Raw genomic sequence first — 25993 nt, forward strand, 5'->3', positions numbered from 1 at the left:
AGCACAAGGCAGCAGACTCTGACATCAGGAGGGATGGGGAGCCAAACTTTGAAGGCTGTGGGGCCTCCCCAGCGTTGAAAGAGAAGGAGGTGGGAGAGGGGTCAGTACAAAAACTATTCTGAAAACTTCAGACCCTCATCTCTTTCCCTCCTTTTCTTGATCTGGTTTCTGGTGCTGCAGTATTTCTCAAGTGCCTGAAGAAGTACCACAATCCAGAGCCCCACAAGAGCTGGGAGAGAGTGCAGACAGAGGTAGAAGGCAGAGAAAGGACCTCTGCCTTTGAGTCAACACTAGCAGAGCTCTGCTTATTTTCAGTTCTGCAAATCAGGAAATGCTTAATTCTTTTATGAATAGGATTCAGCTATGCTGGAAGAAACACAGGACAGATGTTTTAGATGCCAGATAAGGACATCTCCCGACCTAGGGGAAGTTGTGCAATATGCATGTTAGCAGGATGATTACACTACAGTGGCCAACAGCTCTTAGGAAAATACCACCATGAGCTCCACGTTAATTTAGCATGATCACTGGTGCAGTTCTCAGCACAGGGAACTTCCTACAGCCACAGAGATTTCCAAGGGAAAGGAGAGCCTGGGAGCAGGCTGTGGCAAAGTAGTACTCCAGGACCTACAGTTCCTGCTAACCCACTGATCAGTGGATGCCTCTGAATCTACTTCCAGGCATCTCATCACCAGACTGGGGTTCTCTGCCAGCTCCCATGTCCACAGACATGGCAGTGCAGATATCCCATGGATTAAGCTGTACCTTGAAAGTACAGTTTCAAGGAAGGTACATTACAATCCCACCAAGATATCCACCATGAACCCTCATAGAATATCCTGACTTGGAAGGGACCCACAAGGATCACCAAATCCAACCCTATTCCCCTTCCAGTGGCAGCCTACAAAAGCATGGGAAGCCACCAAGAAGCAGCTCTAGACCCAAACACAAGCAGATGCCTTAAAACCAGTGATAGGTTTTGCTCAAAACACGTTTTGTGAAAGAAAAGCAACAAGTGCTGCAGCAAGTAGAGCTGCAAGGAGCCCTTTGCACCAACAACATTTCAGGAAAGAAATGGCTCTCTCCCCATTAGGGAGACAAGAGCCAGTTGTATGCAGTTTAATAACATTTAAACCTTTATTTCAGATGACAAGTAAAGCAGGTCTCGGCTTCACAAAAGCACATCTTGGTTTAACTAATTAATTTGATAATCCGCTATTTGCAATCCTCAGGAGACATTCAGCTTCTAAAGCAAGTAATTACCACTAAGTGGCAACCTCTTTGTGAGGCCCAGTCTGATTAGGGAAAAAAGTTTCTTAAGCCAGAAATATAATCACGGTGTGATTTCCCAGAAGGACTGGAGGAGAGACTACATAACAACAGCTGGTCACGCTCCCCATCTGAAGGAACAGGAGCAACTCAATTACTGGGTCTCCAGCTACAATTCAAGATGTTGTTCGGAGCCACGTGCAACCTCGGCGTGCAGTTAACCATCAGGAGGCTTTACAGGAAGTGTTTTATAGGGATAGAAGTGAGGAAGGTCCCACTTGGGGGTCTCAAATACCCAGGTGTGCCACAAGGGAAGGGGGCTGGGGGGAAATAAAAATTAAAAAAAAAATAATAATTCACACATCAGAGCCACTGCAGCACATGTTGAGGGAGGTGATTCTCCCTCTCTGCCCTCACGAGACCCCACCTGGAGTACTGCACCCAGGTCTGGGGTCCTCAGCACAGGAATGACATGGACCTGTTAGAGCAGAACCAGAGGAGGCCACGGAGATGATCCAAGGGCTGGAGCACCTCTGCTATGGAAGCAGGCTGAGAGAGCTGGGACTGTTCAGCCTGAAGCAGAGAAGGCTTTGGGGAGACCTTGGAGCAGCCTAAAGGAGGCTTACAGAAAAAGAGAGAGAAAGCTTTTATGCAGGCAGAGAGTGGTAGGACAAGGAGGTGTGGTTTTAAACTAAAAGAGGAGAGATTTAGGTTAGATGCTAGGAAGAAATTCTTTACTCAGAGGGTGGTGAGGCACTGACACAGACTACCCAGAGAAACCGTGGATGCTCCATCCCTGGAAGTGTTCAAGGCCAGGCTGGATGGGGCTTGGAGCAATCTGATCTAGTCAGTGGCATCCCTGCCCTTGGCAGGGGCTGGAACTTTGAGGTCCCTTCTAGTCCAAACCATTCTGTGATTCTGTGTGCAAGCTCAGAGTGTGCAGTCCCACAGGGAAGCAATCCAAGCAGGGGAATGCCAGCCTCAGAGCCTCTCTGCCCAGATATTAAGGCACACTTTGATGACACACAGTACCCTCCCAGACAAGCCAGCTGGACTCCATACATGCAGAGCACTTGCTAGTTAGACTAGCCCCAGGCATCCCCAAGTGCCCGGGGTCTTGGCTCAGCAACAGCCCAGCTCTGGCATCAATCACTGCCAGAGCCCACAGGACAGAGTCCTGCTTCTGCACACACCCAGGACACCCATCTCAGGCTGAGCAGTTTTGGGCTCCCTTAACTTTGTGCTGGGGGGGGGACACAGGTGCTCCCAGGCCTTATGAAGAAGCCTCTCCAGAGACTTCTCCTTGAAGTCATGAACACAGCCAGCACAGATAGGAGCACGGCTTGGATGGAAACCAGGGCTCCTGCCCCAATCAGGCACCCTCCCAGTAGGCAGGTTTTCTCTATGGCACCCACACCCCAAGGTGTTTCCCCTCTGCAGTGGACTCCACTCTTGGGTGCTGGGTCCCAGCATCCCGGTGCTCTGAGCATTTGGCAGCTGCACTGGTTGGCAGGACATGACCATACTGGAGAGAGGATCCCTACCCCCCCAGGAGCCTGGAATAGAGACCTGTAGGACACAGAGCCAGGCAGAGGCACACCTCTGTGGATGTGGGCCCAGTCAAGAGAGCTTAAGTGGTTTAAGAGAAGCTGCTTGTCTGTCTTCGTGGAGTTTAGGCACTGCCAGCCTTTGCTGAGAACAAAATGCTCTTGGCTTAGAAATCCAGCTCTGCTTTCAGACCTGCTGCTTCGAAACTCACCACTGTCTCACCACTCAAAGAAAAGATCAGCTTTCTCTGAAGAGCAGCCTAAAACTGACCTGTCTCTCTCCAGATCCCACGTATTTAATGGCACAAGACAGTCATCTGTTTACCTTCCCTGCTGGCAGTGATGTTGCATGCTATTTAGTCCCCACAGCACATGTTTACTCTACTCTCTGAGACAGCACGCTCAGCTCCGAGCTAGACATGCCAGCAGGCACCCACACCCTTCCTGCCCCAGCCCCTGTCCCACGGACATGGGAGACACAGAGCACAGGGTCACACACTACTGCAAGTGCCATCCTCAGTCACAGCTGCCAGGGCCTGCTCCCCTCTCCAGGTCTGCTTGACAGAACAAGGGCTGTGATAACAGACACCCCCCTCCATGGCTCCACACCACCAGGAGCCCCCCAGGTTGTGTCCCTGCTCTGTCCCCAGCTCACACCTCAGCAACCAGCACGCACCAAGAGAAGAAGGTATGTCCCTTGGAGGTACCACTAAGCACCAGACAAGGGTTAGGACACACTTCTGAACTGGAGACTCATCCCTTCTTTTTCCAAAACCAACCTAAATTCAGCTATGCCCTTCTAGGAGGGAGGGCTGACTGCTCTAACCAGGGGAGTGGGGACCACCCCTCTCACCACTGGCAGCAGTCCCTCCCCCACAGTTTGCAGAGCCAGGGCTGGCACCCAGGTCCTACCTGGAGTGACAGTCAGGGACTCTGATCCAGGAGCTCTGAGCCCCAGAACTGCTATTCCCCCTGGGTGCATGCTCTGCCAAGCCCCCATCCAGCCCCCCCCCCCCCAGTCCCTCACAAACCCCACACTTACAGCCAGCACTTGCAGAGCCTGTGCCCAGCAGATCCCAGCTGATCCTGCAAACCATTCTCCCATGGCAGTCTCTCCAGAGAGAAGGAAAGCTCTCACCTGCCTGCAGTTTGCTCCTCCAGACCAAGCAGGCAGAGGAGCAGCTGGGTTAGCTCAGCACTCCCTGGGGCAGAGCCATAGCCCCAAGGTGCAGCTCCAGCTGCAGCCAGTGCCTTATAGAGCCACGTGGGCGGTCCCTGGCACCAGCTCTCATGGTGCCTGTCACAGCTGGGCTGTGTTGCCCACTGAACTCTAGCAGTCCCACTGTGGGTCCACCAGGTGCTTCTCATACTACCCTTAATCCGGCTGGTGTTTCCAACAGGGGAATGGCAGCCTGCTCAGAGCGGAGTGGCAGTGTCCTCTGGTACCAGAGAGACCTGCTTTGTCCCACTCCAGCCTTGCCCAGCTTGTAGCAAAGGGGAAAGATCTCAGTCCTCCATCTCTGTCTCAACAGAGCAGCTCCACAAGGCTCCAGGCTGTTCAAGTCACTCTGCCACAGACAAACAGCAGTTTGGAGTCAGGGTCTTCTCCCCAGGGGAGTCCGGAGCCAACTCTGCTGTCTGCAGACCCAGAGCACAGGAGGTGATGGGAAGGCTCCTCAGATGCCACCAGGAAGGGCTGGTTTGACAGGGATAGGAGCAGTCTTCCATGGAACATCCATAGCTGGCAATTAGAGGAGTGCACCCCAGGGAATGCCTACAGCAAAGATGCCAAGCAGGAACACAGAGCAGATGGGACACAGGGCACAGTGGGTTCCCGGAGGAGGTGGTATGATGTGGTTCACAGCTCCTACACTATGGAACCTTCATTCCCAGTGTGGGCTGGAAGGAGAGGACCCTGCACCGGGAAGGAGCACATGACGTGGTGCCAGCTGGGGTGGGCACCTCCCCTCCACGGCACCAGGGCTGGAGAGCACAGGCAGGAAACTGTGTGATTCAGCGCCATCAGCAGTAATAACAGTGTGTCTCCTGAAGGACATGAGCAGCTTCCCCTTCAGACAGGCAGGGCGGAGGTCTCCTGCCTCCTGTCATCCTCTCACTTGCCTTTCCTCCATCACCGCTGCCACTGTGATGATCCCTCCTTACAGAAGGATCTCTGCTCCCAGATTGAGTCAGGGTAAAGTAACGACAGAGCAGCCATGGGGGGACTGGGAGGCTCAGACCCCTCTAGGATTCATACAGAACTGTTAGATGGGGGCCATGAGCCTCCAGAGGCTTCCTTCCTAACACAGATCCATGCACGTACAAGTGTGTGTTCTCTGCTGCTTTTTTTTTTTCTTCACAGAATCACAGGACGTTAAGGGGTTGGTTGGAATGGACCTTACAGATCACCTAGTGCCAAACCCCGTGCCATGGGCAGGGACACCTCCCACTAGACCAGGTGGCTCAAAGCCTTATCCAACCTCCCCGGGCAACCTGTGCCAGTGTCTCCCCACCCTCTCAGTAAAAAAAAAAAAAAAAAAAAGCTTTGGGTTTGGGGTCATATTTTGCAGCCCCTGCCTGCTGGGCCAGATGAAGGTGTCTGAGGAAGAGCACAAGACGTGGGTCCAGCAGGCAGCTGCCTGCACATCGTAGACCGCGCTGCACACCAAAGGAGAGCAGAAACCACCACATATTTAATGCTGCTTTCCCTTAAGATCGCCGTTTAATGGGGTTGCGGGGCTTTCGCACCCCACGCCTCGCCCAGGGCCTGCCCGAGGGGCGCAGCCGCCATGTTGGCGGGCGGGCCGGGGCGAGGCCGCGGCGCGGGGCGACACCTGCTGGGCAGTGCGGGCGCTCCCGCCGCTCCCGGTGCCGAGCTCCGTGAGGGAGCAGCGCCGGGTCCGTGAGGGAGCACCTCCTCCGACCCCCGCTACACCCCTGCCCCTCGATCCCCACCGGCCTGGGGGCGCTTTGGTTGCCCTTGGTTAAGCGACACCCCCCACGCGGAGCTGGGTTTCACAGAATCACAGAATAGACCAGGTTGGAAAAGACCTCCGAGATCATCAAGTCCAACCCCTGATCCAACCCCGCCGTGGTTACCAGACCGTGGCAGTGATGCCACATCCAGTCTCATCTTATACACCTCCAGGGACGGTGACTCCACCCCTTCCCTGGGCAGCCCATTCCAATGTCCGAGTACTCTCTCTGTAAAAATTTTTTCCTAATATCCAACCTAAACCTCCCCTGGCACAGCTTTAGACCGAGCCCTCTTGTCCTACTGCTGATTCCTGGGAGAAGAGACCGACGCCCACCTGGCTCCCCCCTCCTGTCAGGGAGTTGCAGAGAGTGAGGAGGTCTCCCCTGAGCCTCCTCCTCTCCAGGCTGAGCCCCCCCAGCTCCCTCAGCCTCTCCTCACAGCACTTGTGCTCCAGTCCCTTCCCCAGCCTTGTTGCTCTCCTCTGGACCTGCTCCAGCCCCTCCGTGTCCTTCCTGAGCTGAGGGCCCAGAACTGGACACAGCACTCCAGGGGTGGCCTCGCCAGCGCTGAGTCCAGGGGCAGAATCACTTCCCTGGTCCTGCTGCCACACTGTTCCCGATCCAGGCCAGGATCCATTGGCCCTTTTGGCCACCTGGGCACACTGCTGGCTCATGCTCAGCTTCCTGTCAATCCCAACTCCCAGGTCCCTTTCTGTAGGTTTGTAGACAAATCCAAGCACAGCAAGGTATCTGCCTGACTTTTTACCCTCTTGGTTGCACTCCTTCAGTCTGTAATTTCCTGTTTGCTTCTAAAGTTATTTTTACTAAGGGGGGGGAAAAAAAATAAAAATCAAACGTTTATAACAGTGCTGTCTGTTCTCCAGCAGGATAAAGCAAAGATCGGAGTGAGCCTGGCAGGGATCATGGATTAACTCCCCGGCAGCAGCCTGTCCCACTGCTCGCTCCACAGCTCTTCCGTCCCGGCACACGTGGGTCGTGCTCCTTCACTGCCTTCTCCTCCCTGCCAGCCCACACCATGACATGGGAAAACATAATACTTATTGACCTTCATAGTTGGGTTTTGTTTGTTTGTTTTTTTTTCATTGTCCTGGGGTACCTTTCTGAAGCTTTTGTCAGCTTCTCTGTAAGTAGAAGAGGGTAGGGAGGTCTACTGGTAATATTTGTATCTACATGCACATATGTGGTAGACAAGAGGATATTCTGGCTCTGGGAGATGGGGCTTTCTAAGAGAGCAGGTGGGATCCAAGCGTCCAGGAGAAATCTGGAGGGGGTGACCCTTGCACAAGTGATGCTCACATGGTCCCAGCACCATGAGGAGGGCTCTCAGGGCACCTCTGAGCCCACAGTTCATCCAGCTCCCTGTGAGAGTCTCAAAGCCCCAAAACTGCCGAGGAGCCACACAGTGAGGCCCCAGGTGTGTTCACAGCCAGAAGCTGACTTCCCCCCAGCCAGCCAAGGAGCCAAAGCAAAGCTTTAACTGGCTCTTCAACTTCAACAGCGTTGGCTTAGCTGGGCTCCAAGAGGCAAAGCTTGTGAGGCAGCAGGGATTGCCCTGCATGGCTGCAAGAGAGGAGAGCACAGATACAGCAGAGCTGCTGCAGAGTCTGGGCTGTGCTGGTACCCCATGGCCTTTCCAAGCCCTTCTTCACGGACTTCCCACAAGGTTGGGGTGACCTGTGGTCTGATGTAGACCAGACCAACTGGGCTGGTGGCCACCTCCCCAGAGTGCCCTCAGCACCCTCCCTCCCTCCCTCTCCAACTAACCCACCAAAGGTTTCATTTACCTTCAGGACGGCCTGGCTGTGTGGCCACAGATGGCAGGAAAAGATGAGGTGAGAGGAGCCCAGGTGGCTTCTTCAGGGATCTTTGCCTTCCTGGTGACTGTGAGGAACAGCTCTGGCTGGCTGCAGGGGTGATCACAACTCTTGGATCTGCAGTGCTCGTAAAATCAAAGCCCCCACCACGTTTCCATCCATCCTGGCTGTTCTGCAGGAGTCCCCAGGAGCAGCTGCTTGGTCACACAGTCCTCCAGGGATTCCCCCAGTTTGCTCTTCCACGGGAAATCAGGGAAGTCTGAACCATGAAGGGAGGGAGGTGTGATCACCCCACCCAGCTCCTGCTGACCCGAAGACCTCAGTGATCTCGTCTGTCCTCAGCCAGTCCACACTGCAGCCTGTTCCCCAGCACAGCCGGGGTGTGGGGGAAGCCTCCTGGCCAGCCCTGCAGCCCGGCGAGTGGCACAGCCGCTGGAGAGGGTCCCCAGCTCTGCGGCGAGCCCGGGGACACTCAGTGCCGGCACACGTCGAGCAGAGCCGGGGGAGCCGAGGGGCTGGCTCCGCACACGCCCGAGGGGTGCAGCGCGGAGCACAAAGGCTCTCCCATCCTGGCCGCGCTGCCCTGGAACGCAGCATGGGAACCACTGCCCAGCGCAAATCTGTTCCTCATTATCCTCCCCGGCTGCCAACTGATCCCAGCTCCGTCACCAGCCGCTCGCTGCACAGCCCCGGCCAGCTCGCATCCCGTCAGGAGGGCAACTTCTGCACGGCTTCGCCAGCCCGTGCAGCGGGGCAGACCCGCGCCAGGGCTGGCATCCCCCCTCCAGAGGTAGTACTGGAATGGAAACGAATTGTTCGCTCCACCAACAGGCAGAGACGAACAGGCTTTCCACTGAAAGCAGGGACGGCTGCTTCACGTGCAAGGAGCAGGAAAGCAAATGCAGGAGAATTTAGAAGAGGGATTAGTCTGATCATGTCCAGTGAGATGGATGCCTGCATACATGGACAGGAGCAGGAAGGAGCAAGGAACAGACTGATGTGTCTCCAAAATATATACACCAAATATATACATATATATATATATGTATACATATATTTGTATGTATGTAAGTCAGAGGAAAACAGCTTTAGGAAGACAAGGCAGAGGGGAGCTACCTACAAGGGGACACACAGAAACCCAGCTCTTCTCAGACACACACATGGAAGAACAAGAGGCAATAGGAGGAACCTGCCCTAGGGGAAATGTTTGCTGGGCATAAGGAGAAATTAATTCTGTGCAAGACCTGTGCAGCCATGGTGTGGCTCTAGGACACAGACAGTTGACACCTTCCATGGGAATGTTCCAAATCCAGTGGGACAGTGCTCTGAGCTACCTGCTCTAGCTTTACCATCAGCCCTGCATGGAGCTGGGGTTGGACTGGAGTCCTCCCAAGCCCCTTCCAGCCTAAAATTTATGTGATGCTCCAACTTGCATTGTGCAACAGCAAGGTGGTGATTTTAAGACTCACTTGGAAGGCACCCAACACCAATCCATTGCCCACAGCTCTTCCATCCAACTGATGCCAGAGCTGCCTTACATCCCCTGCTGACTTCACAAGTTTTGGTACCACAGAGAAAGTGGAGGAGCTGAGTATTGGAGAAAGTAAATCCCTGTGGAAAAAATGTGCAGGTTTAATGGCAGGCTTTAAATAGAAGCCTGCGTGCAAAATGACGGGTCTGCGATAGTCAGCTCTGGGATGGGGTTTACTTACAGTAACAGTCAGAAGATTGGATGTTCTGGGTTACAGTGACAAGCAGCTCCTCTGGTTGTGCCTTACTCTGTCCCGGAGAAGCAGAGGTTTGGGCACATGTGTTCGTGGTTTGGCCCGTTCCTTGTGTTTTTCCACTGAAGCACTTTAGTATTTTTAGGCTGAAAGAGGCTGCTCTGTGCTGTGCTAGAAGGATCAGAGCAGTCCTGTGCAGGCAGGACGCTGCAAAGTGAAATACAGAGCGTGGAGTACAAGAATTAAACCTGACAAAACCCTGTGGGGAAGGGTGTAGTAGGAGCCACCACCCCTGCTCACAACAGGAGGTGGGGTCGAGGGTGGGAAGAAGGGGCTCCAAGCTGCTGCCTGGTGCCCTGTAAAAAGCCTGCACACACATTGGCTTCTAGGCTCAGATATCCGTGGGAGACATATCAGATATCCATATCCATCAGCATTTCCCGAAGCTGAGGTGTCTACTTTCCCTCCTCTGAGGAACCTGAAGGCTGCAGACCCACCACTTCCAGGAAACAACCTGGTGCACTGCCAAAGTAATCGTGTCTGCAGGAGATGCTGGCACGGAGGCCCAGCACACAGAGCACAGCTCAGCCAGCACTGCCGTCGGTGGGATGCAAGGCAGGTGGGGAATGTCAGGAGGAGCAAGAGCTTCCACAGGGGCCAGCACAAAGCTCCCAGGGCTAGGAGCTGTATTCCACCCTGCTAAAAAGGACCTGGGGGTGATGGTAGATACCAGGTTCAATACAAGCCAAACATCCACCTTGTGAATCAAGTAAACCACACTTACTCTCCTTCAGGTAAAGCGGAATCAGGACATCAAGGGAAGAGCAAAACCAGCACACTCCAACGCAGGGAGGCTCCTGTGATCCAGAATACCCTGAAACAGACCCCTTTGAAGCACATTTTTGGCAAGGAGAGAGGTGGCAGGGCCATGGAAAGAGGTGGGCTCCCAGCACGCTGCTGCTGTGCCGCAGCCACGGCTCGGGGCACAAGGGCTGGCTGCTCCCTCTGCACGGCCTGATGATGGCTGCAGGCAAGCACCTCTCTGGAAAGAATTTCACATTTTCCACAAACATTACGGAAACCAGGAAATCCATTTAGGCACATCAGGGCTGGGGGGGGGTGGGGCTGGGGCCTCAAGTGGAAAAGAATGGAAAGGCACAGGAGACACAGTGGAGGAGAATAGAACCAGGATGGGCAGAGGTTCCCAGACAGCAGAGAGACCAGACTGCAATGTCTGCTCCAACTCGTTTATTGAACATTACAAAATACTCTGCATATATTTTCACATTATAACAATATTCTTGCAAATAAGATATTAAGTCTTGAGTCATTTGTGGTGCCCGTGGCTACAGAAAACACTGACCCAGCTAGAGATTTAGTATGGCCCAATATCAGAAATCAAAACCAGAATAAGTCATACCTGAAATGCAAAACTATATAAAAACCTTTTAAAAACCTCATGCTCATCTGGTGGGACTGCCAAAGGGTCTCTGCCGAGCCCTGTCAGCAGTGCCAGGGGTCCCACCAGCTCACGTGCCCCACATCGGGCTCACCCACCCAGTGCACCCGAGTGTCCCCTTGGTACCTGCTGTCTCAGCACACCCACAGAGCTGGAACAGGCAGCTTTTACCCAAGTAAAAGTCCAAGTCTCCATTTTTCCCTAAGAGGAGCATCCCCAACCCCCCTGCACTGCCAGTGCCCAGCCATTGTGCTCTTTTGTGTGCTGAGCAGTTCTTGGGGAGCAGTTCTTGATCCTTGGGGTCGCACCAGGAATAATGCACTGCGTGGACCATTGCCACCAGGTCCCACCACCCTCTCAGGAGGGAGCAGGGCTGGCTGGGAGGCAGGTGGTGGGGACAGACTTTTGAAGGTGCACTCAGCTCACACCCATCACCCCTGTTCCTTATATACATTCATACCTGCTGCTGCCTCCACTCCTTGCACCATGGCCAGTCCTCCCAGATGATGGGCCCCAGGCAACTGGAGGGACTGGGACGTGGGCAGGATGAATGCCAAGGATGCTGTGCAGGGCAGCTGCCTCCTATCAAAGCCAGAAAGCTGAACACCACAGGTGTTGGGAACACATCCAGACAACAGGTGTGAGGCTGGCACAGCAGGTTGGCTGCCAGAGGAGTCCCTGTGCGTACAGGTTCACTAGTCCAGCTCCTGGTGGAGCCAAACTCCAGGAGCGCTGCTCCCAGTCCTGAGAAGGTCGTGGCCTTGCCTCTGTGGTGCCTCCACAACTGGAGGAACACAGAGTTGCCGTGGCAAGGAGCCCATCTCTGGGCGCCTGGCTGAGCTCCACGCACGCTGTGAGGAACCAGCACTGTGGCCACCTCGAAATCAAAGGCTCGGCCACTGGGTGTGGATGGGCTCTCATGCACCGGCCACCACTCCCAGTCCTGTCCCCAGAGGTGTCCTACTCACAGCCAGGCTGAAGATCAGCTCATACTCCTACACCTGTGAGCAGCCACAGCCCATTAGCCAGCACCCCCACACCTCAGGCCAGCGCAGCCACGACAGGATCGAGTCTGGTTGGGATCCCAGCCCTGGGAGGAACATCTCTATCCTCCTGGCTGCTGAGATGTGTAGGGACCAGAGAGGAAGAATAAGGTTTGGGGTCTGTGCCTCCCTGGGTGGACAGGGCTGGTACCTGCTGTCGCAGCACAAAGCCAAGTTATCGACCAGGTTTGCATCAGCAGGTGCATGAGCAAAGCCTGCCCTGGAGTGCAGCTCCAGGAGGAGTACTGGCTTCTCCTGCCACTCCTGGAGTTTATGGAGACACACACAAGCTTTACAACGCAAGACAGCGGAGCAGTCAGCAGGTCACAGCCTGTCTGCAGCCCCCAGCCCCTTCCCCATCCACAGGGTGCCTCAGAGGTGGCTCGCTCTGTGGAACATCAGCCGCCTGGGCTCCACGGTGGGTGGCATCCTGCCCTGCTCCTCCGTGGCCATCAAAGGCTGCAGCTCCTGCTGCTCAGGGCCGTCTGGGCTGCTGTCACTCTGTGACCGGCCGCTCCTGGAGATGTGGCTGGGGAACTGGAAGCAGGAGCTCTGCTCTGGTGTCACGTGGCTTGCAGACTGGGGTTGCTCCTCCAGCACAGGGCAGACGAATCTCCTGTGCTGAGGTCCGCTCTCAGTGCCTGGTGGGGATGCGATGCTCTCCAGGGAGGAGATGCTTTGGTTCCAAGCCTTCTGCATATCCACTGGCACGATTTTGGTGGTCTCCGAGGAGACATAAACAGCCAGATCAGCCTGGTCTCCTTTCCATGGCAGCTCCTTCTCTGCCAAGGTGGGTGATGGTGGGATGATGCAGGGGCTGGGGCAGACGTCCAGGCTGCCTGTGGATGCAGAAAGAGGGACAGTGAGAAGGAGCTTGCACAGTTCTCAGTCTGTCCTTGGACCCTGCAAACATTGCTGAGCCACCCACTACCAAATGGCCATAGAATCTTAGAATATCCTGAGTTGGGAGGGGGAGTCCAACTCCTGGCCTTTTGCAGGATAACTCCAAGAATCACGCCCTGTGCTGGCCCAGGGATGCAGGAAACACGAGGGAGGCTCTGCCATGCCTCCAGAGGACAGTGATTCTCCCATTCATGCTCTGCTGATTTTGGTTTTGCCCAGGCCAAGGCAAATTTGCTGCACAGGTGGAGGAAGGACAAGCTATCCAATGGCAGCTGCCCTGGGGTGGGGCCTCGGTGCCTACCAGGAGTTGTCTTTCCCTGCAAGACCTCGTCGGTGGCTCGAGCGACAAACACGATCCCTTCATCATCCTCTCTCTCCGTCTCCGAGCTATCGCTCTCCTCCTCCTCTGAGCTGACCATCACCAGGACAGGAGCTGCAGCCAGACAGAGGGAGTTGTTTTGGAGGATGGGGCACCCTGTGGGGGAAGGCCTGCATCCATGGGAGAAGGATTTGGTGCCAGTGCAACCCTGGGCGCTGTTGTGCCACCGAGCTGGCAGTGGGCAGGCACAGCAGGTGCTCCCATCCCATCCCTCCAGGTCCCCCTGCCAGGACCTGCCAGCCTCACCTGCCACTGGCCTCACCTGCCTCCTGCCAAGGGATGTTTCTCTGCGTCTTCCCATTGGGCGTCTCTTTGGTCAGAGAGATGCTCTTCTGTGAGGGAAGAGGGACTGGTTGGGATCGGCCCTGTGCAAACCCCAACAGGTGGCCCTGCAATCCAGGGTGACCCTGGCCATGCAGATTCCCACCCTGGCTACATGGCAGGTGGCAGTCAGTGGTTCCTAGTCTTTATGTTTGCATCCCCATGGCCCTACAACAAACTGCTCAGCTGCAATGGCTTCAAAAGCCTCCAAACGAGAGAAGACACCCAAGGCTCAATTTAATGTGCAGTGTCACACTTCTGAGACTGGATCTGCACCAACATTCTGGATGCTTTATGCTGAGTGCTCTTGGAAAAAAAACCTGGCTTCTCCAGGGCTTAAGACCACTTTGCTCAGGGAAGAGCCACCCCACAGCAGTGCTGGTGTGGTGGGGACACATGGACACGTGACACCTGCATGATCACACGCAGAACTGAGGTGAGATGAGCTGCTTTCACTGCTGGCTGTGGAGCTGCCAGTGCCCTACAGCACCTCACCTACACCCCAAAGGACCTCTCTGACTGCATCTGGGGGGAAGCCAAATCTCAGAGCTAGGAAAAGAGCAGGAATTTGGGGAGCACTTGCCTTTTTCCTGCCCTTTTCCTTCAGCCTGGCCTTGCTCTTGGAGGAGCAGACATTGTGCTTTGTGGACTTGAAGGTCTCCAGACGCCTCTTCATGTTCTGCCGGAAGATTTCTTTATCTTGGCGCTCTTGTTTATCTGGAGAGATGAAGTGACGGCTGTAGCTGGCCTTGTACTGGCCGAGGGAGAGGCAAAGAGACACAGGGTGAGCAGCTGGCTCCGCAGAGCATCCTCCATCCCTGCTCCTCCTGCGGGCGCTGCTCCCCGCGGGCTCAGCCCGGCCCGGCAGTGCTCACCCGCCGGCGGGGCTTGTAGAGGCTCCCTCGCAGCACGTGGTGCATGGCAGCGTCCTCCTTGTCCCGGCGGCTCCGCACCGTGTCGATCACCTGCAGGTCCAGGCACGCGCCGCTCCCGCTCTCCCTCCTGCGGGCACATGGAGGTGGAGGGACTGGACTCGATGCCCGCACTGTGCCAGCCCCCTGCCAGCCCCAGCACAACCCACCCCCAGGGAAGAGGGCGGCTGTGAGGTCCAGCGAGGTCCGCCCGGGGGCTCGGAGGGATGCCCGTACTCACAGGAGGTTTGTGACCGACGACTCCGACATGGACGTGCGGCTGGGCATGGAGGGCAGCGCCAGCTTGGCAGCCGAGAGCACGTGGCCACCCTGGGAGGGGGAGGGCAAGGCTGGCATTGGGGCAGCAAGGACCCAGCTGGGCTGGGGGTTCCCCACTGCCTGGCCGGAGGGTTCACATATGACCATACGTGGGGGAGACCTCTCCTGTCAGGGCCATCCTGCCGCCTGGCCCCCACCACGCGCCCCTACCTGATCAGCGAAGCTGATGGCATCACGGATGTTCAGCTTGTAGTAAACATCCCAGATCTCGTCCCGCAGCCTGTAGGCAGATTTCCGCATCAGGAGCTGGCTCAGGTACTTCTTGTCGAACTGTTCCCACCTGTCACGAGATGAAGACACAGGCGCTTCAGCTCCCACCGCGCAGCATGGCCAGAGACACCTGCCTGTGCAAGGATGAGTGTCCAAATCGTGGCAAAGGGAGGCTGGGCACACGGGACCTGGCTGAGCACAGGGACACACTGCCAGGGAAGGCAGGAGGGGAGGGGACAGGCTGACCCTTCATCCCTGCCCAAGGGGAAGCCAGAGACCAGCAGGTCTGTGGGAGGCAGTGGGAGTGGGACTGGGGCCGGTGTGGCAGCCCTGTTGGAGACTTCCCCTCCAGGAAACAGGCTTTTTGCATCCTTTTCCTGTCGCCGTGCTGCAGATAAACACTGCCCGGGCAGGAACAGGGCTGTTCCCTCCTCAGTGCCCAGCACAGCTCCATCCACGAGGAGGCACAGGGCCATTGCCACCCACATGGACACCCCACGGCCCCCCAGCAGCTTCAGCCTTGACAATCAATCCCAGCTCCACACCATTCCCAACAGCACCTCCCTGACCTCTCTCTGGGATGCCTTTGGGACTTTGATCTGCTGCACAACAGCAGCCAGATGGTACCTATCCAGACTGATGGACAGACATACAGCCTTCCTGGTCCTGCTGCCCTGCCTACAGCAGGGCTGTCCTCCTGTGGGGACCCTGTGATATCCCCGCAGCTGGCATGTGTCCTTCACCCAGCTGATGGCTGGCACTGGATCCTGGCTAAGACACTCACTTGTCCCGCCAGTAGTGGTAGCCGTGGTGCCCCACGATGTCCTCCACTGCTGCCAGGATGTGGTCAAAGGCCTTGAGTGAAGGGAGGAGGGTGAGAGTGGTGGCAAGGCTGGGGGTGCCCCGGGGATGCCGAGGCCATGCGTGGCCCTCACCCAGCCCTGCCGGCGTGGGGAGCTGGGCAGCCTCTGGCACTTGCACCTACGTGCTCGTGCAGCTCCTCATTCAGCGTGGGCTTGTGGTGGTCACTGCGCTTCACCTTCAGCCATGTCACCAGGGGCTTGATGGTGAGGCCCTAGAATGGCAGGAGAAGGCAAGGGAAAGACTGGGAGGGCGAGAGGGTGCATGGCTGGGGCACGGGGAGCAGAAGCAGCATGAAGTGACCGGGGACAGTGGCTGTACCAGCCACGTGTGCCCCTACCAGCCCGACCCCCTGTGCCATGTCATAAGCTCCCAGCCCCCTTCCCCCCCTCCCTGTGACTCCCCTTGCTGCAGGAACCCCAGAGCCAAAGCCCATCAGCAGATTTGTAAAGAGAACAGCTTGGCCAGGCACACACCATCACTGCCCTTGGAGCCAGTCCCAGAACAAGAGGCCAGTGGGGAAAAAACATGGGCCATGCCTCCACCATCACAACAGTTGCCACAGTGGTCCTGCACACCTGGTGATGGATGGGGTGCCAGAAGGCACTGAGGACCAAAGGTCACTTGAAAAGAGATGCTTTCCCCAAGCACATGTCCCCAGGCCAGCTCTGGGGCAAAAAAGCAGCACTGGAGGAGGGCACAGTGCCCATCCTCACCTGCACAATGACAGTGAAGAACACCACCACGATGGTTGTTGCCACAAAGTAGTCCTTGGCTTTCACCTTCTCCCTGTCCAGCAGGATGACCAGGGCGAAGGCCACGGCCCCACGAAGGCCACCATAGGACATGACCACCTGGTCGATCCTGTCCAGGGGGATGAGGCGGAAGCGGTTGAGCACGTGGGTCTGGAGGACAACACCTAGGGAAGAAGAAGAGTCTGGGATGCTGCAAGAACCCTGCCTGCACAAAATCCCAGCCAGGAGCCATGGCTGGCCTTGTGCCCCAACCTTTTTTGGGGAGTACCCCTTTTTGGGGGTAAGGTGCCACCGGCCAGACCCACGGCAGGGCAGACTGACCCACGGCTCTGAAGAGCAGGATAAAGAACAGGGTGCCCAGCACCAGTGCTGTGTCCCATGCCCACTTGGAGGTGTCCACAGCCGAGATGCCCAGAAACATGAAGATGATGGTCTCTGAACTGCTGGCCAGTGTCTTCATAGTGTATTTGACCGTGGTGCGGGATTTCTGGGAGATATTGGCTTCCACGTACTTCTTGCAGCAGATCCCACAGAAGGTGACTCTGCAGAGGGGCAGAAGGAGCTGGCATGGCCCTACGGCAGGATGAGGAGCGGGTCTGCTCGCTGCCTCTTGCTGCTCAGCACTGCAGCCCCGACCCCCTGGATCCCCTTGGGGGGCACCCCAGTACTCACGCCAGGATGGAGGAGAGCGAGACCATCTCGGCGGCGAGGTACGCGACGTAGGCCAGGAGGAAGACGAAGAGCGGCTCGATGATGCGCACGCGCTTGGTGAACCGTGTGATCAGGGCCAGGAGGAAGGCGAAGAGCAGCCCCACGGCCGTGCCCCCCAGGCTCACCAGGAAGAAGGAGGCTGTTGGGAGGAGAAGACTCATCTGCATCAAAGGCAAGCGGGCCCAGCTCCTGTGGCCCACGGCCACACCACACCGGGCTGGCCTGTGTTCCCACCCGGGTCCCCACCAAGTATCTCATGGAGCATGGAATTTTGGATTTTGGGATGATCCCAAAGCATCCCCTGGAGCACTTCTGTTATGGAGACAGGCTGACAAAGTTGGATTGTTCAGCCTGGAGAAGAGAAGGCTCCAGGGAGATCTTAGAGTCTCTTCCAATATCTAAAGGGGCCACAGGAGAATTGGAGGACTTTTGACAAGGGCATGGAGTGACAGGACAAGGGGGAATGGCTTCAAACTGACAGAGGGCAGGATTAGATTGGATATCAGGAAGAAACTTTTCCCTGTGAGGGTGGGGAGGCCCTGGCACAGGTTTACCAGAGAAGCTGTGGCTGCCCCTGGATCCCTGGAAGTGTCCAAGGCCAGGTTGGACAGGGCTTGGGCAACCTGGGCTGGTGGGAGGTGTCCCTGCCCATGTCAGGGAGGTTGGAATGAAATGATCTTTAAGGTCCCTTCCAACTGAAACCATTCTGTGATTCTCTGCTGGTGACCATCATGTGTCCACTGGGATGGAGATGACAGACCTGGGTGCTCAGTGCCCACCCCACAGGACAGCAGCACCCATGCTTGCCCCTGTCCACTTCCACAATGGAGGAAGAGGCAGAGGGGCTGGCGTGGCACATACTCACCTACCCCCTTCACGTAGTCTGTGGCGTGGATGTGCGCTGGGCCCAGCTCCACAAAAGAGTTGAAGACCTTGTACAGCACCTGCAAGCAAGGCAAATCCTTTGAGGAATGCAGGATATCCTGCCTTGAGAAGAGCAGGATGGACCCTGTGGAAGAGGCATCTCCTGCCCCAAACCTGCCAGTTGACACAGTTCATCTCAGCAGGCAAAGTCCCCCAGGGCCAGGAGAGAGGAAAGACCAAGAGAGCATGGCAGGGGTCTGTCCAGAGCTTGGGGATGTCACCTGCACCCTCTGACCTGGGAGAGTCCAGTACCCTGCATGGCACTGGGCTCCACATTGGGGTCCCCCAAACTGCAACTCACCACAGTGACAGCATCATTCAGGAGAGACTCGCCAAACACGATGATGAAGAGGGTCTCATTCACATGGACCTCTTCAAAGACAGCCAGCACTGCCACAGGGTCCACAGCTGAGATGAGGCTGCCGAAGAGCAGGAAATCCATCAGCCCAGCTTCGACACCCGGATCTGACAGGACAGAAGGACCCAGGTGAGGCAAACCATCTGCCCCTGAGCCCCTCTCACCAGGCTGAAATGAGCCTGTCCCTCAGCTGATCCCAACTGCAGCATCTCAACTGGGAGTGCAGTGGGATGAACCCAATGTGAGTATTCCCAGACCTCTGGGGTGCCCCCTGTAAAGTGGGGCTCAGCACATCCTTGCTGCAACAGGAGAGGAGCATGAGGGATGTCCCCCTTGGCACCCAGATGCATCTCTGCCCCTGTGGCAGGTACCACCAGAAGAGGGGTCCAGGCATCAAGCAGTTCCTCAGGTCTCAAGAGAGCTCAAAACACAGCCCAGGCCAGCCAGGGCCAGTGGCTCCAGCCAAGGACAGGGAGCACGGCGGCGAGCCAGCTACGCCAGCCAAGGTCAGCGACAAAAATAGCAAAGACATGAATCAGCCCAGTGCCAAGCAGGGCCCATTTGTCCTGCGAGCTTGACTGTCCTGCCAGAGCACCATTCCCAGGATGCCAGGACCCAGAGCACCACTCCCAGGATGCCAGGGCCCCGTTTGTGCTATGATTCCTAGGAATCCACAGCAGGGACAGGCAGTGGGCTATGAAATCGGGGTGTTTTGCACCTCCAACCTGTTGTCTGTGGGTGTGGTCCAAGCTGGGCAGCCCTGCACACCCACCCATGAGCCCGGCCCGGTGCAGCCCCCAGAGCGCTGTGCCGGTGGCAAAGGAGTTCCAGAGCGTGCCCACCACCGCGTAGGTGAGGATGGCACCGATGTTGTCGAAGAACAGCCGGCTGGGCATGAAGTAGCCCGAGTCTAGGACGATGGGGGGCAGAAGGAAGAGGAAGAACATGTTGGGCTCCAGCTGGTACTCGGCTTTCTTCGCCACGGCCAACACGATGCCCCCCAGGACCAGCCCCAGCAGGATGAGGAGGCAGCTCTCCGGGACAATGGATGTCACCTTCCTCGACAGGTGGAAAACTAGAAAGAAAAGAGGAATGAGAGCATCAGCCAAACAGGCACATGGACAGAGCATCCCAAATCCAGAGGCTCCACGGAAGGGTTGGGTGATGCATGATGGATGAGGGAAGGACAAGGGAGCACCTAAGGAAAGGCTGCTTCCTGGCCATGTGTGCACAGAAGACCTTCCAGCTGCCTCCCAGGTCAGGATTGCAGGTCCCTGATGCTTTGGGATCTCCCTCTCCTCCTCAGCCACTGCCTAATAAGCCAAGCAGCCAGGCACTTTGCTTTTCCTGGTCTCTGGTGTCTGCACTTACAGGATTAAAGCAGCCAGTGAGCACGTTCACAGTGTCACGAGCGCTGCTGGCTGCTGCTCGAGTGAAGAAATCCTGGTTCACCGGGACATGTTACCCCACTTGGAGACGAGGATGCTCAGCCCTGGTGGCGGGGTGACCTTGTTTGCATCCGTCTCAGCAAGCAGCCAGAGCAGCCAGCAAACCACTGCAGCACAAGCCATGCCAGAGCACAACCTCCCTCAGCACCAGCTAACCTACCTGCATGCAAAAGCACAGGCACTCGAGAGCTGCAGCTTTAGAGATGCTTGGAATAATCATTTTATTCCGTGCGAGGTTGGGACCAAATCTTAAGCTACTGTGGAACAGGATGTATCCTGTGAAGCAAGCAGAGGATGCCCTGGTATCCATCCATCAGCAATGTGGCAGTGAGCCTGCAGCTCAGGCACAAGCCAGCAGGATGCCAGCACAGGGGACTTGCTCCTCCAGGCACCCTTATCCCCAGGGCCAGGGTGTTCTGTGAAATCCTGAATCAGTCCAGCTCCCAGGCGGGCAATCCCCAACCCTCTGATTTCTCCTCCCTAGCACAGGGTGCTGTGTTTTTGCTGCCCCAAAAAGAGCACTGCTTGGGGAAAGGCTGTCGAGGGTCACAGCAGGTTTGCCCCCACATTGTTGAGTTCTGCCATCACTTGTGACATCCAGCCCAGCTCTGCAGCATGACTTGGCCATCAGAAGAAGAAATCTTCTCCTGGGGAGTGGGTTCCTCCAGGCACTTCCAGAGCTACCCCTGTCCTTGCACACTCAGCAGGTACAAGGGACGTCAGGGCAGGCTCTGAGCCATCACTTGGCTGCAAGCCCAGCCCTGCTGCCAACCCAAAACCCAGTCCCTAAAGCCCTTTAGCAGGATTAAAGGTGCCCATTCCTTGTGCCAAGTCATCCCTCCAGAGGAAAAGCTGTGTTGTGGTCATGCATCAACCCCAGGTCACTTGGCTGCTTCCTTCTTTTGGAAACCCCATGCACAGACCATAAGGTCTGCCTAGCCCAGGGTCCTGTCTCCAGTGACATAGACTTGGAGAGGAGCCCAGGAACAAGCAGTGCTTCATCAGTAGGTTTCCATGTTTCTCTATGCCCTTGTCATTCTCCTCTGAACCTGTCCCAGTGCTGCTCTATCCTTTCCGAGACAGGTCCCAGTGTCCCTGAGATGTTGACACCCCAGGAGCTGAGATCATAGCCCCCTGATGTTCTCCCTTTCTCCTTTCCTAACACCTCTTGGGTGGTTTGCTTTCCTTCACCACGGCTGAGCTCTGAATTAGAGGAGATAATTTAATGTCAAAGATCTGGTTCCCAACTAGAGACAACACCTTTGAGCCCACCACTTGATGTGCAGGCTAAGGGCCACTTCTCCTCTCATTGAGGACCCCAAGAGGTTGCTCCTTGGCACAGTAAGCCCTATCCATGCCATCCTGGCAAGCCCTGGCACTGCTCCCCTGCCTTAACACACTGGAAACACTGCTGCAGTCAGCAAGGGCAGAGCAAGTGAGGGATGGTGTGACCTGCAGCTCCATCACCAACCACCTCCAGAGCAAAGAGCCTCTGCCATAACTCTGCCACTGAGCCTGGGACATCCCCCCTCAGCTCCAGCCACCTCCACTCACCACCACAGGCTGCAACACAGCCCCCAAGGCCGTGGTGATACGGACACTGCAGCCCTCCAAGCAGACCCACAGCCTGGGGAAGGGCTGGCTGAGCTTCATCCAAGCCAAATTCCTGCTAAATGACCACACAAGCTGCTGCAGAGCCCCGTTCACCCCACACAAGCTGCCTTTGCCGGTGGATGAATGGTGCTCGCTCAGCGCCTGCAGCAGGCTCTGAAACCGCTTCCCGCCCACGGGAACAAAGCTCTGAAGTTTTCAAGAAGGGAACGAGGCGTCCAGCCCCTTTCTGCATGCTCAGGAACGTTGCCAAGCTCCCTGTTCCCTGCTTCAGCAACCCATCTGCATTCCCCATGCTGTGGGGGTATGTCCTGGCTGGCTACAGAGACCCAGGAGAGCCTGCAGGGATGCTGTGGGGACAGGGGCCCTGGCTGTCATCCATCATGGAAGTGTCCAAGGCCAGGATGGACAGGGCTTTGAGCAAACAGGTCTAGTGGAAGGTCTCCCTGCCCATGGCAGGGAGTTGGACCGAGATGAACTTTAAGGTCCCTTCCAACCCAAACCATTCTTAGTTCTATGATTACTCCCTGCAAGCCAAAAACTTGGGCAAAGAAAAGAGCAGCATCACTGGGAAAGACCCTGCTTGTCCAAAATCCCCTGGCTGATGAGGAAAGCTGCCACCCTCCCAAGCAAACGGCAGCACACGAGCTCCCCTGAGTCGTAGGGAGCTGCCAGTGGGGACGGGCAGAACGAGCTCTAATTTTACACACACTAGTCAAGGATTTCAGCATTAAAGGTTCCCACAGCAACAGTAACTTAGCCACATGTGAATTAACTTCAGAGCCATAATCCATACTCAGGCATCCATAATACAGGATTTGCCATTGAGAGGAGTTGGGGCCAAAACCTGCTCTGCTCCTCTGGAGCTTGGGAAATGGCAAAACACCTAAACCAAGACAGGAGCAGCTGGGGACAGAGGTGATGGTGTGAGGAGAGAGGGTTGCAACCATGAGGATGCTGCTGAGTGGAAAAATATCTTGTCTGCTGGTGAACCCCTGCCCGTGGGAGAGCCATGGGTAAGGAGCACATCTGGGGCAATGCTCCTCACTTCTCTCTTCCCCACATCCTGTACTCTGACCAAGGACTGAAAAGGCAGTAAGGCCCAGATGATGCCTCACTGTGCAGGAAGGCAACACCCAAGCCAGTTTTTCCCCGCCCCATCTGTTTGCTGGCTCGGGGCACCCCAGCATCGTGACTGCCTCTGAGAACAGAGCCCACAGTGTCATTTCCCCATCACCCAGGCATGGGGCCACTTCCTCCCCTGCAATCACAGGGCTGTGAGCTGGCAGCCCAGCACCACAACCACAGCGGTTCCTCTGCGCCAGCCTATGCCCAGTGTCCACGGCCACCACAGCTGGCACTGCCCTCTCCGCTCCCCAAAATCCTCCACCCCTGGTTCATCTCCTCTGTGGGCTCCTGTGCACCCTGGGGACCGCACATGCCACCTCTGAGGACACCCATGCCCAGGCTCTGAGTGTCCATCAGACCCATTGGATACGTTAAGCCAAACAGCCCAAAGCTTCCAACCATCAGGGTTGTGTCTCCCAGATGGAGAGGGAGAGTGACCATCAGCTTTCCTCAGGCCTGGAAGAGTGTGGCAGGTCTCGGGGCTTGGGAATGATCTCAGCTCAGGCCCTCTTGCACTCACTAGGGCAAAGTCCAGGGTGATTAGAGGAGCACATCAAGGGAAACCTGCACAGGGAGCAGCTCCAGGGAGACATTCAAGAGTAGAAAATAAGAGAAAATAAGAGCCAGGGAAGGGAATTGTCTCTCTGATCTTCTGCAGGTAGGAGGGACGCACTCAGCAGCTGGAGGTGGCACAGCTACAGCAGAGGGCTGTATTTTTAAGCTTACAACGCCCTTTAATTCATTCCTCGCGATGCTTCAGGACTCCCTTGCGAGAAGGCAAGGAAGGAGAGGACTGTGAGATCTACGATGATGCTTGGGACAGGCAGAGGCCAGCTGGTGGCCAGAGCTGTAGCTGTCCCCTGTCTACCGAGCGCTGCTGCAAGTCCCTGGCTGCTCGAAGACTCCCCCACCTAACTCTGAACCCACCAGTTCCAAGCTAAGAGGGTGCTCGCACCCCCACCACGGGGGCTGTGCCCTCAGCGGGGTCCCCGAGGAGGAAACCTGCCTCAAGGTCACAGTCTCGTCCCCTGGGCCCAGCACTGCAGGCAGGGGCACTGCGGGGGACCAGCCCCTGGGGACCCTGTTTGGCACCCACGCGCGGGCGTCCCCTCCCCAGCGCCCCGGGTGCCGGTGGGGGAGCCCAGCCCTGCGCAGCTCACACACATCCTCCTTGCGCCTTCCCACACAGCCTCTGGCGGCGGAGCCTCCCCGGCTGCGTGGTCCTGTGCTGGGGAGCACGAGAGCCCGAGGCCACGGCGATCCCCAGTGACCCGCTGGAGGGGACTGCAGGCACGGACCCGTCCGCAGCCTGCTGGGGACACGTTCTGCCTGACACTGGCAGCACCAAGCCCTTACTGGGGCTGGGGCGGGGGGGGGGGAGGATCAATGGCTTCCAGACCTGCCAATGGCATGTGCCGTTCCAGCCTTTGGGAACACGGGACATCCTTTGGGGCATCTCTTCCCTCCTCTGCGCCGACCCGCCCATCCACTGCAGGGAAAACAGCCTCTGGCCCCCACCTCGTCCTTCGGGTGGTACCTTCTCCCCGTCCCCGCGCATCACCCCGCGCAGGGCACGGAGGATGCGGCGCGGCGTGGGGCGGTCCCCGACCCCCGCGACCCCGCTGGGGGTGGTGACCAGCCGGCTTTGTCCCCATGACCCGTGACCCGGTGTGCCGTGACACGTCTCGTCCCGGGTGCCCCCGGACCCGCCGGCGATGCCGCATATCCCCCCGCTTTCCCTGGGGGCTGAGCACGGGGGACCGGAGCGCGGAGAGACACGGGGACACTCACCGATCTTGGCCAGGCTGGCCACCAGGATCCAGGCGGCCACCAGGCAGGGCGCCTGCACCTCCTGCCACTGCCACCGCAGCAGCTCAGCTCCCGCCGGGGCGGCGGGGCCGGGGGAGGCCGCCGGGGGCTGCATGGCCCCGCCGCTCCCGCCGCTCCGCTCCGCTCCGCCGCGGTCCCGGTCCCGGCCCCCGCCCGCGTCATGCGCACGTGGGGCCGCGACGGGACGGCCCCCGCGCCACGGGCCCCGCCCCGACCGGGACCGGCCCGCCCCGCACCCCCGGTACTGTCCCGGGGCCTCCGCACTGCCCCGGACCCCCCCGGTCCTGCCCAGGCACCCCATCCCCCGGTACTGCCCCAGAGCTCAGCACCTCTCCCAGACCCCAACACCACCCCGCTCACCCCTCGTACCCCCCTCCATCCCAGCTCACCTGCACCCTCCTGGAGCCCCCCACCCCGCGCTAGTCCCCTTGGCCCATGCCAGCCCCCTGCCCTGTCTCAGTCCTCCCTGCAACTGCCCCAGTGCCACCTGCATTATCCTGGTGCCCCCGCACTGCCCCCTACCCCATGCCAATCCCCTGGCACCTGCCCAGTGCCCTTTGCATCACCTTGGTCTCGTGTACCCTCCCCCAGTGTCCTTGCTCTGTCTGAATCCTCCCACGCTCGCTCACTGCACCCACTAAATTCCCACTCTCCCCACACACCTGATCCCACTCCCAACCAGCTCCTTCCCCGCTGAGACCACCCACCCCTGCCCCAGACACTGCCTGAGCACTAGCCTGGGAGCACCCAGGGGGGCACCCAAGATTCCCTCTTAGGAGTGGTAGGGCATGGGCACTTCTGGATGCTGAGTGCCCGGCTGAGCCCCCTGCCTGGGGGGAAACGAGCTGCAGGACACCTTCCTGGCAGCCTTGATGCCAGCACCTCTTCCCATCTCTCTGCTCAGGCACAAACATGCTGCAAACGTTTGCCAACGGGGGGGGGGGCTGGAGCCTGGAGCAAGGGGAAAGCTCCCTGCCCACCACTCCATCACATCTGACCATCGTCACCGCTCTGTCAAAAAGAAAGTAAGATGGTTTTTGCACAAGCTTTGCCTTGTGGGATTGTGCAACTTGAGATCATTTTCCTTTGTGCTGTCTCTTGTTACCTGGGAGAAGAGCCCAACCCCCACCTTGCCACAACCTCCTTTCAGGGATTCCAGGCAGTTGTAGACTAATGCCGACTCCAAGAGCAATGACACCTTCTCATGTCCCCAGTCCCATCCCTGGTGCATCCATGTTTCCTTCCTGGGTCTCCCCAGGGGCCCTGTCTCTCTGCTTTGCATCCTCATTTCCAAGCCTGCCATAGCCTTGGCAATTAACACAACACCGTTAGCACTGATACCTTGGATGTATAACACCCTCGTTAGCATCAACACTGTCCGTGGAGGCCCCGAGCTGCCCTGCTTCCAGGGCGGCACCACGGCACCCATGACTCCGGGCCGCTCATCCCGT

General features: G+C 57.3%; 1 protein-coding gene across 1 annotated transcript; it reads right to left on the minus strand.

Annotated features, from left to right (window-relative positions):
- Positions 1–10584: 10584 nt before the first annotated feature.
- On the minus strand, positions 10585–24693 carry SLC9A5 (solute carrier family 9 member A5). The gene is made up of 16 exons (XM_051802010.1): positions 24504–24693; positions 19298–19600; positions 18469–18632; positions 18109–18187; positions 17205–17382; positions 16854–17074; positions 16494–16696; positions 15902–15991; positions 15701–15771; positions 14857–14986; positions 14609–14697; positions 14332–14458; positions 14040–14210; positions 13398–13467; positions 13058–13189; positions 10585–12692 (listed from the first exon to the last, which is right to left on the minus strand). Exons 1-16 carry the CDS (start codon positions 24634–24636, stop codon positions 12226–12228), a joined length of 2628 nt encoding a protein of 875 aa, XP_051657970.1. The 5' UTR covers positions 24637–24693; the 3' UTR covers positions 10585–12225.
- Between the last annotated feature and the right edge of the window lie 1300 nt (positions 24694–25993).

Source organism: Manacus candei, unplaced genomic scaffold (assembly GCF_025592945.1).
Source record: "Manacus candei isolate 608988 ecotype Guabito, Panama unplaced genomic scaffold, ASM2559294v1 h1tg000053l, whole genome shotgun sequence".
In the NCBI taxonomy this organism is placed as follows: Eukaryota; Metazoa; Chordata; class Aves; order Passeriformes; family Pipridae; genus Manacus; species Manacus candei.